This window comes from Syngnathus floridae, chromosome 10 (genome assembly GCF_059516105.1).
Source record: "Syngnathus floridae isolate MCC-2025c chromosome 10, RoL_Sflo_1.0, whole genome shotgun sequence".
NCBI lineage: Eukaryota > Metazoa > Chordata > Actinopteri > Syngnathiformes > Syngnathidae > Syngnathus > Syngnathus floridae.
In genome coordinates this window covers 7,161,423-7,178,014 of record NC_142422.1, presented here as the reverse complement: position 1 = coordinate 7,178,014, position 16,592 = coordinate 7,161,423, and the positions used below count along the sequence as shown (strand labels likewise).

Here is a 16,592-nt window from a genome sequence, read left to right as displayed (position 1 = left end):
AAAAATAAAAATAGGCCGGCCTCCAAATTCTTCAAATTCACCTTAAATCAGTTGAAACTTTGGCACACTTGGGTGTTAGAACAGAAGAATGGTCCCAGACACTAAAAAAAAAACTACTTTGGGAACATTGGCTTAGGGTTGTCTGACCCAATACTGGCCGTGTTGTATTGTATGTACGTATCTACGTTACTATCTATATTTAAGGGGTCTAGAGATGGTCACTGTTGTCTTTGTTTCAACAGAGGAAGCAGGACAATAAGGCTCAGGCTCCAAGATTCCCCAAAGTGAAAGATGAGGGCTGGTTTCTTGTCATTGGGGAAGTGGATCAAAAGGCGTTGCTGGCAGTCAAACGAATCGGATACGTGCGCAACCACACAACTGTGTCCATGGCCTTTTACACACCAGAGAAGACTGGGAGGTAAGGGTCTATCCTCATAAAATTATTATAAGCCTTTATGAAGATGACATCTAATTGTACACAAATTGTGATGTGGGTTTGATGACCTGAAATTGGAGAAACAAGTGCTGTCTGTGATGCTGTTTTATCTTTTAAATTATTTTAACTTCAACACACAAAGTAGTCACCATAGGAATTAAATATTGTTCAAGCTCTAATCATAATATATGTATTAACTGAACAAAAAATGTTTGAAGTAACATTCCTACCATGTACGCAAAGGTTAATTTTAAATTTTGATGGTGTGATAAACATGAGAAAAATATCAGGTATCATAAAATTAAAGCTCTAAAATGTCATTTTTTGAAATATTTGCTTAAGTGAAGGCAACATTTTATTCATTGAACGCAATCTATTTTTTCAATACAAAAAAAATTATTTGTTACATTAAGTAACTTACCTTGTTAAGTTTAAACAAATAATTATCATCTGTCTTCTGTTTTAATTCTTCACAGTCGTAAGTCGCAGTGTCACTGGCGAGCTATTTTTAGAACAGACCAACAGACTCCTCATGTTGTCTTTGCAGGCTAACTAGTATCTGTTGGCACCATAAAACCATACGGGCCCATGTTTGAAAGTTTAAGTCATTGTTAACTACATTTACGAATGTCATGCATTTTCATAATCTGCCGTCATGTAGATGACTCCTGTTCATTTGCCTTGTACTTTCAGATGTATCTACACAGTCTACTTGATGAGTGACAGCTACCTGGGTCTGGACCAGCAGTATGACATGCACCTCAATGTAACACCAGCCAGCATCAGTGCCCAGGTCAACACAGAGGTCACAGACTAGATTACAAGATACACTTGCTACTGTTGGCTCACGTAACAGCAGTCCAACACAGCACATTCTCTGAAACACGGTGTCATGAACCTTTTGGTGATTTTTATTTTTTTTGGACCAACAATTGTTTTCTCCATGACTTTCGATTGCTGATCATGTGGGCAGGAATGAACACAAAAAAATATCCTCACTTCTGTACATTTCATACAAACCTGACTGTATATAGTGTACAGAATCTGGGATGACATGTCTCAGGTCGTAGTTGAGATGTTGGTACTAGGTCCACCTCAGTCCTGCTTAAGTGTCCTTAAGCAAGATACCGCAAACCCAGCACATCCTTTTACTGTGCCATCAATGTGTGAAGGGCTTGTTTTCCTCCCATGTGAGGAAGAGCTACAAATACTTAACCCATGGGTTTAAAAGTATTTCATGCATATAGCACCTTTAAACATGTTGGGTTAATTCTAAACCCAAATGAAAAATGTTGTTACATTACGGGGAGGAGAATACTGAGTGTTGGCGTGGGGGGTTTCATAGGGCTTTGACCTACTTGGCAGCCCCCAGAAAGTTTTCCCCAAAACCATGTTGACAGCCCATGTCCACAACCCAGAAATATCCTCAGTTAATTTAAAATTGAACGGTTGGGGTAAATGTTTGTCAGTGAATGGTGTAAACCTGGGTGAGCAAATAAATCCTCTAAAAATCATTAGAACAATAATCACGTAAACTGAATACATTGTGGATTACTGTCACTTTAGAAAAGTGTGCTTTATGTATTTTACCTTATTTTACTGCTGTTAATGAATTACAGCGAATCCTGATCATTGTAATGATCTGCCTGCTCCTTCTTTTGGACATTTTTTGCTTTACTTTTTATGTGAAGTTTCTTTTGTGAATAGACAAAATAATTGTCACACCAGATAATTAAAAAATATATTTGCAGAGTGAATTTGTGCAGGGGTTATTCCGTATGTGCGTGTGTTGGTTTAATTTTTTTCTTCAAAAACCTCTTTGTTCCACAACAATGTTTAGTATACAAATGGGATGAATAAAGTTAATTGCATAAATTGTGCTACAGCACTCCAATGCATGAATATAAGGATATCACAAAATTGCATTCTTTAGGTTTCCTTATGCACTTAATTAACTCAGTGAAATCTTAGATCCCTACTGTGCTCTATCAGTCTGTGGTTTCGAAAGCTGGGTTTTTTTCTTTTCTTTTCTTTTTTCATGACCTGTGATCATTTAGGTCAAGAGACCCCTGCTCAGTCCATGGTCTTATGCAACCCCCAGCCTCTCAGGTGAGTTGCCCATCATTCAAATAAAAACTATAGTAATTTTAGTCAATGTATCTTTTAGCTTTAAGCTTATCTTGGTCACCTCATATCTGCTTTGAGTTTATCCTGTTGATCTTACACTATTTTATGCTCTTTTCCAGTTCATGTTGTAATTACTAGTAAATATGAACTTGAAGTGAAGGTTAACGCAGCGTCAAACGCGTCGTGATCTTCAAGCATCCTTGATGATTTGCTCACCGCAGGCTGAATCCTGTTAGTGCTGTCACACACACGCACGCACACACGAATGCAAAATGATTCACATACTCTATCATTGTCAACATGTCACGTAACACGGAAAGTGACTAGTTTTCTATCCAACGGAGCCTTATATGAATCAGCAAATAAAAAAAAAAAAAGATGTTCTAGCGAAAGTATTGGTCCTGCTCTATTTCCACTGCTCTTAAAATAGCTATCCCATTAAAAAAAATCTAACAGCAATAATTTATGTATAGTTGTATGTTGTATTGATTGTAATGAGTGTATTTCTACACTTAATAACTAATTCGAATTAACATCTTAAACTGCTTACATTTAAATTTAAATGCGTGTGCGCGCACAAAGTATATATCACGTAGAACTTTGTGTTATATGTTTCTTGGCTAATACAATTTTGTGACACGTTCTCCTTCTTGACATTTTTTGTCTTTAGTTGACAGGAAAAAAATAAGCGGCTTTTCTTCACAATTTCTAGAATTCAGAATACATGCTTCATGCGTGCCTGGCCAATATACAAAATAAAAGGCGGATTTCAAATTATTATCGGATACCACATTCTCGCATCAGTTCTTTTTCCTTCCCATAATGTTTATGCCCAACTATTTTAAACGCGTTCTGAGCGTGCATGGACAGAGCCGCGTTAGGGATCAGGTATTAAGGCCAGAGATCTCTCGTTTGATAGCCAATCGTCGTTCATCCAGCAACACGTCACTACAACGCTTCGCTAATGACAACTCGAGCTCTGTGCACCGTTGTCCAATAGGAGCTGAGCTCTATAGAATCTTTGTGCGCGTCTACTTTGCCCCATTAATTCACTCGGGATGCGGACCGGCCGATGCTCAGAATTTTGGACATTTTGACCACTTTCAACAACAACGAGCTCTGTTTAGCAAGAACTTAGACGTGCCTTTGCCGAGGTAAGAAACAAGCCTAGAAAATGACTTTAATTTGAATGCATTGTAAATAATATCTTGTGTTTGTCATAGGGTGTACTGCAAATTTGTTTTGGATCCCACATAATGAAAACACTTTTTTATACCCGCTGCAGAATCTCAAAAGATCCCTTGGAAATGTGATGAATTCTTTTCTGCTGCTGCTGCGGACCTGAGGCCGGGTCTTCTCACACGTCCGCGGGCGACGCTGCTGTAAGGGAATGCGGCGAGACTTTTCTACGTAGAATAAAAAACGACACTATGAAGGAGAAATCGAAAAATGCTGCCCGGACTCGACGGGAAAAGGAGAACAGTGAATTTTATGAATTGGCCAAACTGTTGCCGCTCCCCTCGGCCATCACATCCCAGCTGGATAAAGCCTCCATCATCCGCTTGACGACAAGCTACCTCAAAATGAGGATAGTTTTTCCTGAAGGTGAGGCTCATGAATTACATCCAGTCAATGTGTTTGACAAGTAATGAAGTGATATCCCTCAAAGAACACAACATAGCAAATTCAGTGTAAACTGGTTGCCTTAATTATAATATGGTTATAGTATAAGTGTAATTTATTGCTCCCAGTTTGGATTATTGTATTTTTCCAAAATGCATGTGTCTGGGGACTTGTTAATAATTTGTTGTAGGGAGACAAATAATTACAAGTATTGCTATTGTGTGTGTAAAAAATATAAATGTATTTTTTAAATTAAGTACAAGTTCCTCGGTCGTCGAGGGGTAAGCGAATTGCTGTCCAATTAACGGTACAGTGCAACGAATGGATAGAAAAGTGATAGCGCACTAAAATGATAATTAAATAAAAAATATTTCATGCAATATAGGTTATCTCTTGCTTTAAACTATTGAGTGGCTTGGTCGGGAAACGGGGAATACCCTGGCCTGATTGTCCGAGATTTGAATCCAGAGCTTAAAAACCACAATGCTTGCACAATATATTTTTTTCAGTTAAATTTGAACTAAATAGCATTCATGAATTCCTTTGACCCCGAGTCATTTAATAGCCTCGATGATGTGGTTTCCCGGAGTCCCTGATGAGGATCCATGCTGCACGCGTGACTGCTGCAGTGCCTCGCTTATTAGTAGCTTGGTCATGTCTGATCCTTCAACATATGGGACTCCTCTTGGAGCCGCACACGAGGTTCATTGTCACCATTTAGTTTAGTGTAAGGTGCACGTACAAAGAACCTGCATGAACGGGATGCACTAAAAGCAGCCAAACTGTATGTGCACCGCAAAGTGGCATAATTATTGGTCAACACATTTCACAATTTTTTAATGTGGGAAAACCCTCTGCGGTAGAGATAGAGATAGTGATTTGATGAAATGACAGATGTCCAGCACACAAATAAAAATGACAATCAAGCAACATTTAAAACCATTGTTCTTTTCTTTTTGGTTAAATTACAACTTAAATCACTATGTTCTTGAGGAAACTTCTCTGGGGGAAACAATCCTTTTGTAACATTGGATTTACTTAATTTGAGCATCGGTTGCACATGAATAAATTTGTTAAACTAACACTTGATCGGTGTGACAGCGACGTTTATGGTGTGCAAAAATATACGATATGCGACGGTTTTGTTTTTGATTTGGAACAACTATTTAAAAACTCAAATGCAACTAAATAAATACTTATACAGAAAAAAAATCTGATCAGTGATCAAGCCAGTCCTCCACTAACACCTTATAAGGTTATAATTATTTAAAAAAAAAAAAAAGAAAATCAACACCTAATCCAAGTTGGGCAGGCACTATATTATATTGATTGGATAGTGTGCATTTTTTGATCATCCCAAAATAATAAAATTTCTTCAAGTGAACCGAAGTACTATTTTATATTTATTGGATAGTGTGCATTTTTCGATCATCCCCCCAAAATAAAATGTCTTCACTTGAACTGCTCATTGTGTAACATGAGGCTCACCACAGAGTGGAAAAACATGCTTTTACAGTCTGCCGCTTTGTGAATAAACTACGTGACGAAAATAACAATGCGCCCGTTTTATTTGGCGTCCCGTGATATATTTTTTCAAATCTTGTTTCCACTTGGAGTATATTGAAATGTCTCCGTTTTTTTTTTTTTTTTTTAATTTATGGAGTTGATTCAAACAAATCCAATTCTCGTGGAGAATAAAATATTTATTAGGCGAGAAAATAAAGAAACCAAAAGTCCTGTAATAACCTAATATTATTGCCTTCCAACAAACTTCTAACAAGGCTGTGGTTGATATAGCATTCATTATTTTGTTCCTGATGAAAATTTTAATCCAATTCAAGTGTTTATGCGATCAGCCTTTCTTTAGTGGAGGCTATGCGATTGTGTTTCGAGTCCAAACAGAGAAGTCCATTTTATGGAGCGCAGTGTTCCCCACATGCTGCCTGTTTATTCTGCTGCACATTTGCATTTCAATTCCAAGTCTGCTGCGCGGAGTGGTGTTTGTTTTGTCCCGCTCTGGGTATTGGGCCTCATGCAGCTTAACTCGAAGTTTTTTTTCCCCATCTTGAATAGTTTATGCTAATAGATTTACAAGACAAAAATGGGTTCTATTTGAATTCATACGTGTTAAAAGATGAGGTTTATTGAATGTGCTAATATTAATCAGATGAGATTTTGAGGGTATGCGGTCTTTTTTTTGGGCTATATGGTTACTTTACAGCCAACATTGCAGTACACTATAAAGGGATTTATTCCCTTCCCTCGTTTCCATCTGTTCAACAACATTGCATGCCATACATATTGTTGATTAATTACTTTGCTGTCCCCTATATGTTGTTTATTATTGTTACTGTTTTTATTTACACATTTTGTTAGCTTGTGAACACCCTTTTTTATTTATTGATTTTTTATTTATAAATATCTATAACTATATTTGTGTGTGATTTTTCTACCAGGCCTTGGTGAGTCATGGGGCCATGTGAGCCGTAGCTCTCTCGATGGGGTCAGCCAGGAATTGGGTTCACACCTTCTACAGGTTGTTATTATTATTATTATTATTATTATTATTATTATTATTATTATTATTATTATTATTATTATTATTATTCAAGGACTAGGTGGTGTCTTATTTGATGCAATTTACCACCCATTGCTCTCCTTAAAGTGCTTGAAGACATTAATGAGCTGAGCGCATTCATGGTCATGCACGCTCCACAATCTGTCTTTGAGCCTTCACACGGCACTCATCATCTCTCACATTAGCAATAATACAAAGGAGCAGGCTTCCCAGAGGCAAAGCCATATACAGTATATAGCAGTTTGGAACATGTGGCACGCAATTTTAGGAATACTTTATGAAATATATTTCTAATGTTAGAACACATACATACAGTACATACAAATATTCAACATTTTTGCACCCTAGGTAAGACAGATGACTGGAGTCTTTATCTGGGCAAGAATATACTTTTAAATTTTGAGAAATGAATTGTACATTTGAATCCATGCTGTAAATCAAAACAGTGTTGTCCGGTTTGTATTCATGCTTCCACAGCACCTCTCTGAGTCACAGTTTAAACAATATAAGGGGTATTATAGCTTCAAAAAAATACTGATACAATTGCTAGCCACATCTTTGGCTAGTTATGATTTTTATGGTGACATCTCTGTTGTTTATTTCAGACATTGGATGGCTTTATTTTTGTGGTTGCTCCAGATGGGAAAATAATGTACATATCGGAAACAGCCTCGGTCCATTTGGGTCTGTCTCAGGTTGGTTTAACAAAGGTAATGTTAACTCCTTTGCTATGTCGCACGTGAGGTGTCACAGTCCTGACATGGTTGTGCATTTCAGGTAGAGTTGACAGGAAACAGCATCTTTGAATACATTCATCCTGCAGACCATGATGAAATGACAGCAGTCCTCACAGCACACCAGCCTTACCATTCACACTTTGTCCAAGGTGAACAATGAGCCTCAACTCTGTACATGATATGAACTCGTAATGTCATTAAATTGTGAATACTACCAAGAGAACCATTTATGACGGTGTGGAATTTTTTTTATACATGTATTATTTTTTTGCTCTTTTAATATGGTGCACCATTGTATAGTGAGTTGTAAGCTGAGTATACTTGTTCTTTTTCCTTCCTTGCAGAATATGAGATGGAGCGCTCATTCTTTCTGAGAATGAAATGTGTCCTTGCTAAAAGGAATGCTGGGCTCACATGTGGCGGTTACAAGGTAATATCAAAAGGGGTTGTTTTTATGCTGTGACCTCATCGTTTTCTTATTGCATCATTGAACGGAGATCCACTCGTTACCCAGGTGATTCACTGCAGTGGCTACTTGAAAATCCGCCAGTACAGCTTGGACATGTCCCCATTTGACGGCTGCTATCAGAACGTTGGGCTGGTGGCAGTCGGTCACTCGTTACCACCCAGTGCGGTCACGGAGATCAAACTGCATAGCAACATGTTCATGTTTAGAGCCAGTCTGGACATGAAGCTCATCTTCCTCGACTCACGGTATGTTAGTTTATTTATTTATTTATTTACATGTTTGCACCACTGGTTCACAGTGAAATTGATGTATATGTGTTATTTCCACATTTTCTGTCTTCAATACTTTGTAAGTGGATTTGTTTCCAACCCAGCACTTTAGATGGCGTGTCAACATGAGAACACTTAATGACAGCTGGGTGTGCATGTGTGTGTGTGTGTGTGTTGTTGTGTAGGGTTGCAGAGCTTACAGGCTATGAGCCACAAGATCTAATAGAGAAGACCCTCTATCATCATGTCCACAGCTGTGACTCCTTCCATCTGCGCTGTGCACATCATTTGCGTGAGTAGTTGAACACGCAACACACGCACAATATTATCTTAATTTATAGATAAGAGGCATCCAAAATAATTATTCTATGAATGACTTGGTAACCATTTTAGTTATTTATAATGTCATTTATTAGCTATTGTCATCCCCCTGAACCCCCACACACACTTTTTTTGTAGTTCTTGTGAAAGGGCAAGTCACCACTCGGTACTATCGTTTCTTGGCCAAACATGGTGGCTGGGTGTGGGTTCAGAGTTATGCAACCATCGTACACAACAGTCGCTCCTCCAGACCGCACTGCATCGTCAGCGTCAACTACGTCCTCACGTAAGTTACCCCTTATTTGCCAGAATGATGATTGTATCCCATTTCCCCCAACATTAAGATAAATTCGAAAGATATTATAGAAAATCAAATAAATGGCTTAACTGGGACTTAATTGGGGTTGCACATTCAGTATTATTGACGGGGGCTGTAATACCCTCTAGCTCCATGTATCAAAATCCTTGAGAATCACCATGCCTGGGTGAACTCGGGGCATGTTTGCAATCTTCTCATGCTAACCACTCCACAAACATGGTGGACCACCGCCACTATCTGCAAAGTGTGTAAAGAGCAGGGGTACTATAGTGTGTGCGTGTGTGTGTGCATGTGTGTGTTTCAACTTTGCTTGATTGCATTTGACAGTCAAAAATATAAGCGCTGTTAGATTGGGATAAAAATACACATTATATGCTTGTCACCTCTTTCTGTCTCTGCAACTTCTTTGAACTGCACTCATCTGAGGAAGGCATATCCTGATAATTTATATGTAACATATAACATATAATATGTTATTTTATTTTCAAGGGCAAAATCATGACACACTTTTATTTGACCTCCTGAATTCAGAAATCCGGAAAAGTACTGTGTTTATTGTCTTTTAATTGAGGCCTTATCCTTATTATTTAATAACTGTATGGTTCTTTTGGGACATGTGACAAAATGTTTAAAATAAAACACAAGTCAGAGATATTGCACAAGACACAGATCTGTAAGATAATCTTTGGCAGGTAAGGGGTGGTCTTTTGTTAGGAATGTTATCAAGGGGCAAATGTGTTCGTCCACTAGCCTTTGTGTACATTCAAACCGGGTAAGAAGTGATAAGGGCAGTTCACCTGAACGTGAACTCTCACTGTGTGTTCAAGGTCTCATGACCTTATCGTCTGTATACCTGTCAATGCAGCGCTCTAGTAAGGACATTTTATCAATGGAAGCTTTTAACCATGAAGGCTGATTTTTACTGGCATTGCCAGTGGTTTGATAAATGGTGCAAATCATGGACATCCTTGTGGTTCTTCTTCATAAAGGAAGATTTTTGATGTGATCCCGGTAGTATACACAGATAAAATCAGAGTTGTTAATTATTCAGGCAAAATTGTTAAAGTACAAATTCTAAGCAAAAGAATAAATGAAGGGTGTCCAATCCTATGATTTACATCTATCTGGATGTACCACATTCTTTATTACTATCAGGTTTGTGTGACCAAACACTGAGACCAAAGGAAGAATGGATCACTATTCGTCTCAAATAAATCCCTGCCAAGGTTTTCTGTTGTTCCAGCCTGATTTGCCATGGCAACATCCATAAAGCTCTTCAGAGAGAAATCAATTCCTTCTTCACAGTACCAGGACGTCCACACTCTACAGGCCTGATTTAGCAAGACATAGCCTTTAATCTCCTAATGTATTTGATTGGTCTGCTTTCCCTCTGTGTCGTGTTTGTTAAAGGCCTAGCTTCAATCCCTCCGGTAAAAAAAAAAAAGCTTCACAACAGCCGTTCCAGCTCTCTCAGAACATCCCAACACTTCCAAGTATTAATGCTGTCACGCATAGACACACAACACTCAGTACCATACTCATGAGCTTTTTTCTGGAAGAGAAAAGAATTACTATACTGTATGTGTTTTTCAATGGGATAGGCCTTTAAGTAATTATGAACTGTAATATTGTATGTTTTTGAAATGCAACTATGTACACTACTTGTGTCTCTTGTGTATTTAGGGAGACAGAGTATAAAGGCTTCCAGCTCTCTCTGGATCAGGTCATGTCCAAGGCCTCTTTCCCTTTTAGCAGCAACACATTGAGCAGTCTTAGCGAGACAGGTAGAGCCAATAAGAGCAGGTTATCTCGCCCTAAAACCAAAGCAAGACTTTCCCCCTACAGTCAGGTGAGTATTTTATATTTGTTTGTTTTTATCGTGTCAAAAATATTTAGTGTATTTTTTAAAAACAGGCATTCTATGAGATATATTGACAGATGTTTACATTTGCATGAATCACCATGTAGAAAAGCTGTTATACATTATCCAATTGAACAAAGTTCATTCCTATTTTATTCTAACTATGTGACCATTATTTTTTTTACTTGTTTGTTTTTCTCAACCCAGTATCCAAGTTTTCAGACAGAGCGGACAGATTCCGATCAGGACAGTCCCTGGAGGGGTAGCCCCCTTACTGACACAGCCTCCCCACAGATGCTAGAGACAAATGAAGGCATGGACACCTCCTGCGTGTACAAGCAGTTTGCTGATCCTGGTCCGCTGTGCTACAGTGTGTCTGAAGAGCAGCATCGTACTGGTGATGGTCACAAACAAGTCCATGTGCATGCTCAAAGTCAAAATTGTGAGAGGGGTCGATGTGAGGCAGGGCGATATTTCCTTGGAGCACCTCCTGGCAGTATGCCACATATTGCAGCAGTCCACAGTTACAATGGTAAGACGTTGTATTTTGTTAAGTGCACAGACATAAAGCAGCATTCTTCAAGATTTGAGCCCAACAATGTCAGAAAACATTTGAATACATTTATTATGTGTTTCAAAGGTCGGAATCATTGGGATGAGGACAGTCTGGTGAGCTCTCCAGATCGAGGCTCCACCAGTGATTCAGGAGATCGCCAGCGAACTGACCAGTTCAGTGTGAGCCCACAGGAACCCAGCAAAATGGGATCACTAATACGAGCAACACAATATATGATTAAGGCGGAAGAAAGTCGGCTTCAGCTCCGAAAGGTTCATCCAGATACTCCACTGGGCCAGCTCAACGGACTGTTAAACACCAGCGGTCACCGCTGTACCTCAGAGTATCCTCAAAAGCCAATACAGGCTGTGGTTTGTCGCGGTTTAAGTCATGTGATTAGCCCGGTGCACAGCCCCGCCCAATTGTCAAGGCTAAGTCCAGGGTCCGAAAGCCTCACCAAGTCCAAAGACTACCTCCAGTCAGACCCGGGCACACGCTCTTTTCAATTACATTACCCATTTGGTCGACCAGGCCCATGTTCAGATTCTCCCACCCCAGCGCCAGCTCTGTATCCACCCCACACCCACTTTCGGCCATACTTGGAAAAACATACTCCCTATCCCCTGACAGGCTATGCTCTTGAACACCTCTATGACCAGGAGAGTCTCCGAGGCTACTGCACCTCTGCCAGCACGGACACGACCCCTCACCTCCGCATGCCGGCAGAACAGACACCCGGTCACAAAGGCACCTCTGTCATTATCACCAATGGCAGCTAGCACTCATTTTACATATGCACTGGGATTGATGTCAATAAGCCCCTGTGACTGACTAGTTAGCCCACATGAAATCTCACTGCTTTAATTCTTGGTTCCCTATGCGTATCATGTTGAAAATGTTGTCCTAGTAGACCGCTTGTAACATTTGAGAGGTGTAAATCTCTTACACTGTTATTACCTAATTTTAGGATTTGCCTAATTATCACAATAATAATAAGAATAATCAATATGCCAACAATAAGAGCTCATACGTGACTGTTCGACTGCACTTTTGAGGCCCTCCGCACACAGAGCGACACGACCGAATGCCAATAAATTCTAGCACACTGTGGGAGAATCTGAAAGTACTTTTAATGAATGGCATAATCTTGAAAGTAGTTTAAATGAATGGTAGAATGTTGGCTACTAGTTTTGTTATGAATTCAAATTTAAATTGCAGGTGAACAGTATTGCAATCTCACTGATTTAATGGCCAATTAAAAAAAAAAAAAACTGAATTGATGATCTTCAAAAAAAGACATTTCACGGTATGAAGTGTTGGCCAACAGGCCAATACCAAGCTGTAACAGTAAATGTTGTGTGTAATTTTATTTATAATTCCATATGTATCTGTAGTTAAAAATTGAAGTGTGGCGAGTCACCTAAAATGTGCTAGTGCAGCCAATAGCCTCTCAGATACTCATAATATCCACTACAGCATCCAGGGCAATATGATTCTTCCTTAATAATCGCACCTTGTTGACATAGTTTGAGCTAGTCCCAGTTATGATGTGGTGCCTCAAAAAAAAATTTCCTAGTAAGACCACCAGAGGTCACGGTTTTCCCATTACAGCGTGTCATTGGGATCACTTATAGTTTTTTTGCGATTGTTTAGTTCATTTGTTTTTGGTCACATCGCTTAGTGTGCGGCTGGCCGTAATAAACACTTTAGTCCTTCAAATACGCACCAGGACTGACTGCTAAATTTGCTTTCAATCTTTGCTTTGCAGTGTACTGGACTTGAGGATTTACATATTTCATGAATTTTGGGGGGGAGTAACTGTGCAAACAGTGCCAAGAAATAGTAGAAGCAGTATTACTGACTTGAAAATTACTACCATACATACAGTATAACAATCTGAGAGTCATTCTCATAGTTGGGGTTGTTTTAGTACATTTTAAGTCCAGGTAAAGTTCAAATAAGCATGTCATGTAAATTTGACACGCCGCAGGTTTGTTAACAACCTTGCCAAAATTAGACGATTAAAGAAATTGCTAAATACATAACATGAGGCTATAAAATATGGAACATGGTTATATTAGTGCAGTGAAATCATATTGCTGGCGTAAAGTGGAATCCTTGTACTACATCCAAATCACTTTTTACGTCATTAGTTATAATTTGTATAAATAACATCCACGCATGTGGACTGACTAATAATAGTATAGATTTGAGGGGGAAAAATATTAAATGAAGAAAGAAGAATGGGGTTTTAGCCCAATGCCAGCGGTTTGACCAGTTTAAATAACAAGAACTGCTTCACTGTGAAAGATGCCTGAAGCAACCAAATTAGTACTTTGTGACTTAGTTTATGCCCAGATTTCTTTTTTTAGTAAACTTATTATGAGCAAAAAATATGTGCTGAGCCTCTCAAAGCTTTTTATGCGGTCCTGTAAACAGACTCAATTGATAGGTTCAACATGTTTTTGCACGAGCAAAATGTAATCATCAAAATGTTTCTTTATTGATTGAAACACTGCTACAATCAACCCAAAATTTATTTGTGTGTACAACTGAGTGTGTTTCTTTAAAAAATAAAATAAGATTGCAGAGATTAATTTTCATGCTTTGTTCTTGGACAGATTCACATGCACCTCCATATTAGGTAATCCATTGTAAACCCAGGTTTTGGCGCATATCAGTTATCAATTTGCTATCCTAGAACATAATTTAACATTCATCACTCAAAATACCAGTTGTATGTTCAGCAATGCAATATGTTTGCAACTGAATTTGATGATTTTTTTTTTTCAGACTGAAAGCGTCACTAAAATGTGCACGGGTTGCGTGGAGCTGCGCTGGCAAATAAAGAGCTGATGAAAATCAATACAGCAGAATTCTCCATTAAGCTTGATCATTTGTGTCTATGTGGAGGTAAGAGATGAAACCTCCTCATCAGCCTGATGGATGTTTGCTGTTTGCGTTATTCATCCCAGGCTGATCTGCTGCTCCACTTTCCCTAGGGTGCTTCCCCCTTTACCTGCACATTACAAGCTTGCCGTCTTGACATTTTTCCTCTCTTCTCCTCTTCAAGCAAGCTTTTCACTAACCTTTGCAACTCTAATAGAAAAGCATTTCATGAATCAAAAGATTCTTAAAAGCAATACAATTATTGCACTGACTTCCATTTGTGACATTTTCTTCCTTTGTTTTCAGTTTCATGCAGTTGTATTAAAACTGATGTGTTTCCTGAATGTGTAGTATTATCATTCTCTTGGTCCGCTGCTCTAAACATTTGTCCCAACCCCACATTGCAGTTATATCAGGGATTTTTTTGTCCGTGTCTAATTGGGCTGCACTGAGGTTGAAGACAGAAATCATTTATTTTGTAAAGCATGGCATCAATCTCATTGACAGATAATTTATGGGTAGGTTTCATATCTGTCAATTAATATTCGTGCAACCGCCAACTGGAATGAAAACATCCTCAGATAACTGCTTTAATGGTAGAACGTGAATAGACGATTTGATCCTAAATGGCTTGCTGCCTGTTCAAACCTAAAGGTTTGTCTAAAATTGATTTTGTCTTTATAACTAGTAATAATCAAGTAGGACGGGTTTTAAACAGACAAAAGGTATGACTTCTAAAAAGATATTTTGATCAATAATTTTCATTATTTTACATATGTGACAAAACATTACAAAAGTTCTATCATTATACTACACTATACAAAAGAGATGACGTCCATAAAATAGGATAAAATGAGAATATCATAGAACTTTATGTCTGTGTACGTGAGGCTCAGCTGTGAAAACCCACAATGTATTTTGTATTGATCCCTGATAAGAACACAACAGACTTCAATGTTAGTTTTTGGGATTATCTCCGTTCTTATTCCTTGCTCAGTATTCCTATCCCATTTTGAGATATGTGCCCATATGCTCAAATGTCAGAAAATGTCACCACCATCAGTATGGCTAGCTTGATATGACAGCTGTGCAAAAGACTTCAACAATACAAATTGCCTGCAACACTTCAGTTGGTAGTAATATTCTCCAGTTAGATTAGAGCTGTTATTACATTTTATTTTTCATCCTTCACAAATTCAGGTCATTTTCATTTACCGGTAGCATATAGTAAGTAAGTCAAAACAACATTCAACATGGTATTTTGATACTGCCGAGCCAAGAATGACAAAAATATTATTCTAATAATAATTTTAGTTGCCTGTAGAAATATTTAACCATCTACTGAAACCATTTTCTAAAAATGTTATTAAAAATTAGTATTGATTACATAGTGTTATTTGTTGATTAAAAAACTAAGCACTCAATCGTAACCCAAATCAGTAATCAATTAGGGATTAGATTAAGAATCATACTTGGAGTAAAAGTGCAAAAATTGGATCAGTGGACGTCGATCTGTGAATTCTCTTTGTATGGCCTCCATACAGTGGCTGAGGAAGCTCAACCTAAATGCAAAAGCACAAATAAAGAGAATTTAGAGGAAGTTCAAAATACAAATAAAAAAACACCGCAGCAAAATGGAAATGACGCAAAACAAATATTGAGTTGAGATTTTATTGCAGTATTTATGAGGCTTGACAACAGACAGCAATGAAATATTTTTGAAGACAGAAAACAACTGAAAAACGCTCCAATTCGGGTTAATAGTCAGTGAGAGTCTACGCTGCTTAAATATTGAACAGGATTAACGTTTATGATTGTCGGTCCCAGCCTTTTTCCCTGCAGATCGAGGAGTAAATGTCACTCTTAACACACCCCACACAACAGGATCATCAATCAGGATCATATTTTAGAGACACACAATAGATAATCAAGCCTTTCCTGAATTTGATGTGAAGAGAGAAAAAGAGAGACATTTGTCCGCCTGCCCTATGAAGTGAATATGAGACATGAGAGCCATGGCCATTTCGTTTTCTAAATCTCAAATAACATCAGTAAATGATTACCAGCCCGTCTCACGAGCTTCGATTGTCATGAAGTATTTTGAGAGGCTGGAGATTGGACAGAACACTTTCAGTGTCATCACCTTTGGCACCAACCTAAGCCCACTGCTTTTCACATAGATAACACACGATTGCATCTCCAGGTCTGCCACCAACCACTTTGTGAAGTTTGCAGATGACACAACATACGTGGGCTCCCCAGGGATGAAGAAGTGGTTGATGGCTTGGTGAATGTGAACAAAACTAAATTGATCACTGTTGATTTTAGGAAGAACAGGCCCAGTCATGCCCCACTTCTCACTGACAACAGTATAAAGTTCCTGAGGTACACAACACAAAGAACCTCT

The 16,592-nt window shown here is 38.5% G+C and overlaps 2 protein-coding genes across 7 annotated transcripts in view; both read left to right on the top strand.

Annotated features, from left to right (window-relative positions):
* ascc3 (activating signal cointegrator 1 complex subunit 3) overlaps positions 1–2,215 on the top strand; it is a 155,610-nt gene extending 153,395 nt beyond the window's left edge. For all 6 annotated transcript variants that reach the window (XM_088386269.1, XM_088386272.1, XM_088386270.1 and 3 more), the window contains 2 exons: positions 243–418; positions 1,130–2,215. In XM_088386269.1, coding sequence (XP_088242395.1) covers positions 243–418; positions 1,130–1,253 — 300 coding nt within the window. In that variant the 3' untranslated portion in view covers positions 1,254–2,215. The remainder of the gene's footprint in view (positions 1–242; positions 419–1,129) is intronic.
* A 1,435-nt stretch (positions 2,216–3,650) lies between these two features.
* sim1a (SIM bHLH transcription factor 1a) lies at positions 3,651–13,878 on the top strand. Its single transcript, XM_088386957.1, has 11 exons — positions 3,651–4,168; positions 6,643–6,722; positions 7,370–7,474; positions 7,542–7,650; positions 7,846–7,931; positions 8,016–8,215; positions 8,425–8,531; positions 8,699–8,846; positions 10,563–10,728; positions 10,948–11,272; positions 11,381–13,878. Exons 1-11 carry the CDS (start codon positions 3,994–3,996, stop codon positions 12,073–12,075), a joined length of 2,196 nt encoding a protein of 731 aa, XP_088243083.1. The 5' UTR covers positions 3,651–3,993; the 3' UTR covers positions 12,076–13,878.
* Positions 13,879–16,592: the final 2,714 nt, after the last annotated feature.

What these genes read in the sequence shown, in the direction of transcription:
- sim1a (XM_088386957.1), top strand. Translation starts at nt 3,994, where the DNA reads ATGAAGGAGAAATCGAAAAATGCTGCCCGGACTCGACGGGAAAAGGAG. An exon ending in CTCATCTTCCTCGACTCACG is followed by an intron (nt 8,216 to 8,424) that starts GTATGTTAGTTT and finishes GTTGTTGTGTAG; the next exon opens with GGTTGCAGAGCTTACAGGCT. An exon ending in GCGCTGTGCACATCATTTGC is followed by an intron (nt 8,532 to 8,698) that starts GTGAGTAGTTGA and finishes CTTTTTTTGTAG; the next exon opens with TTCTTGTGAAAGGGCAAGTC.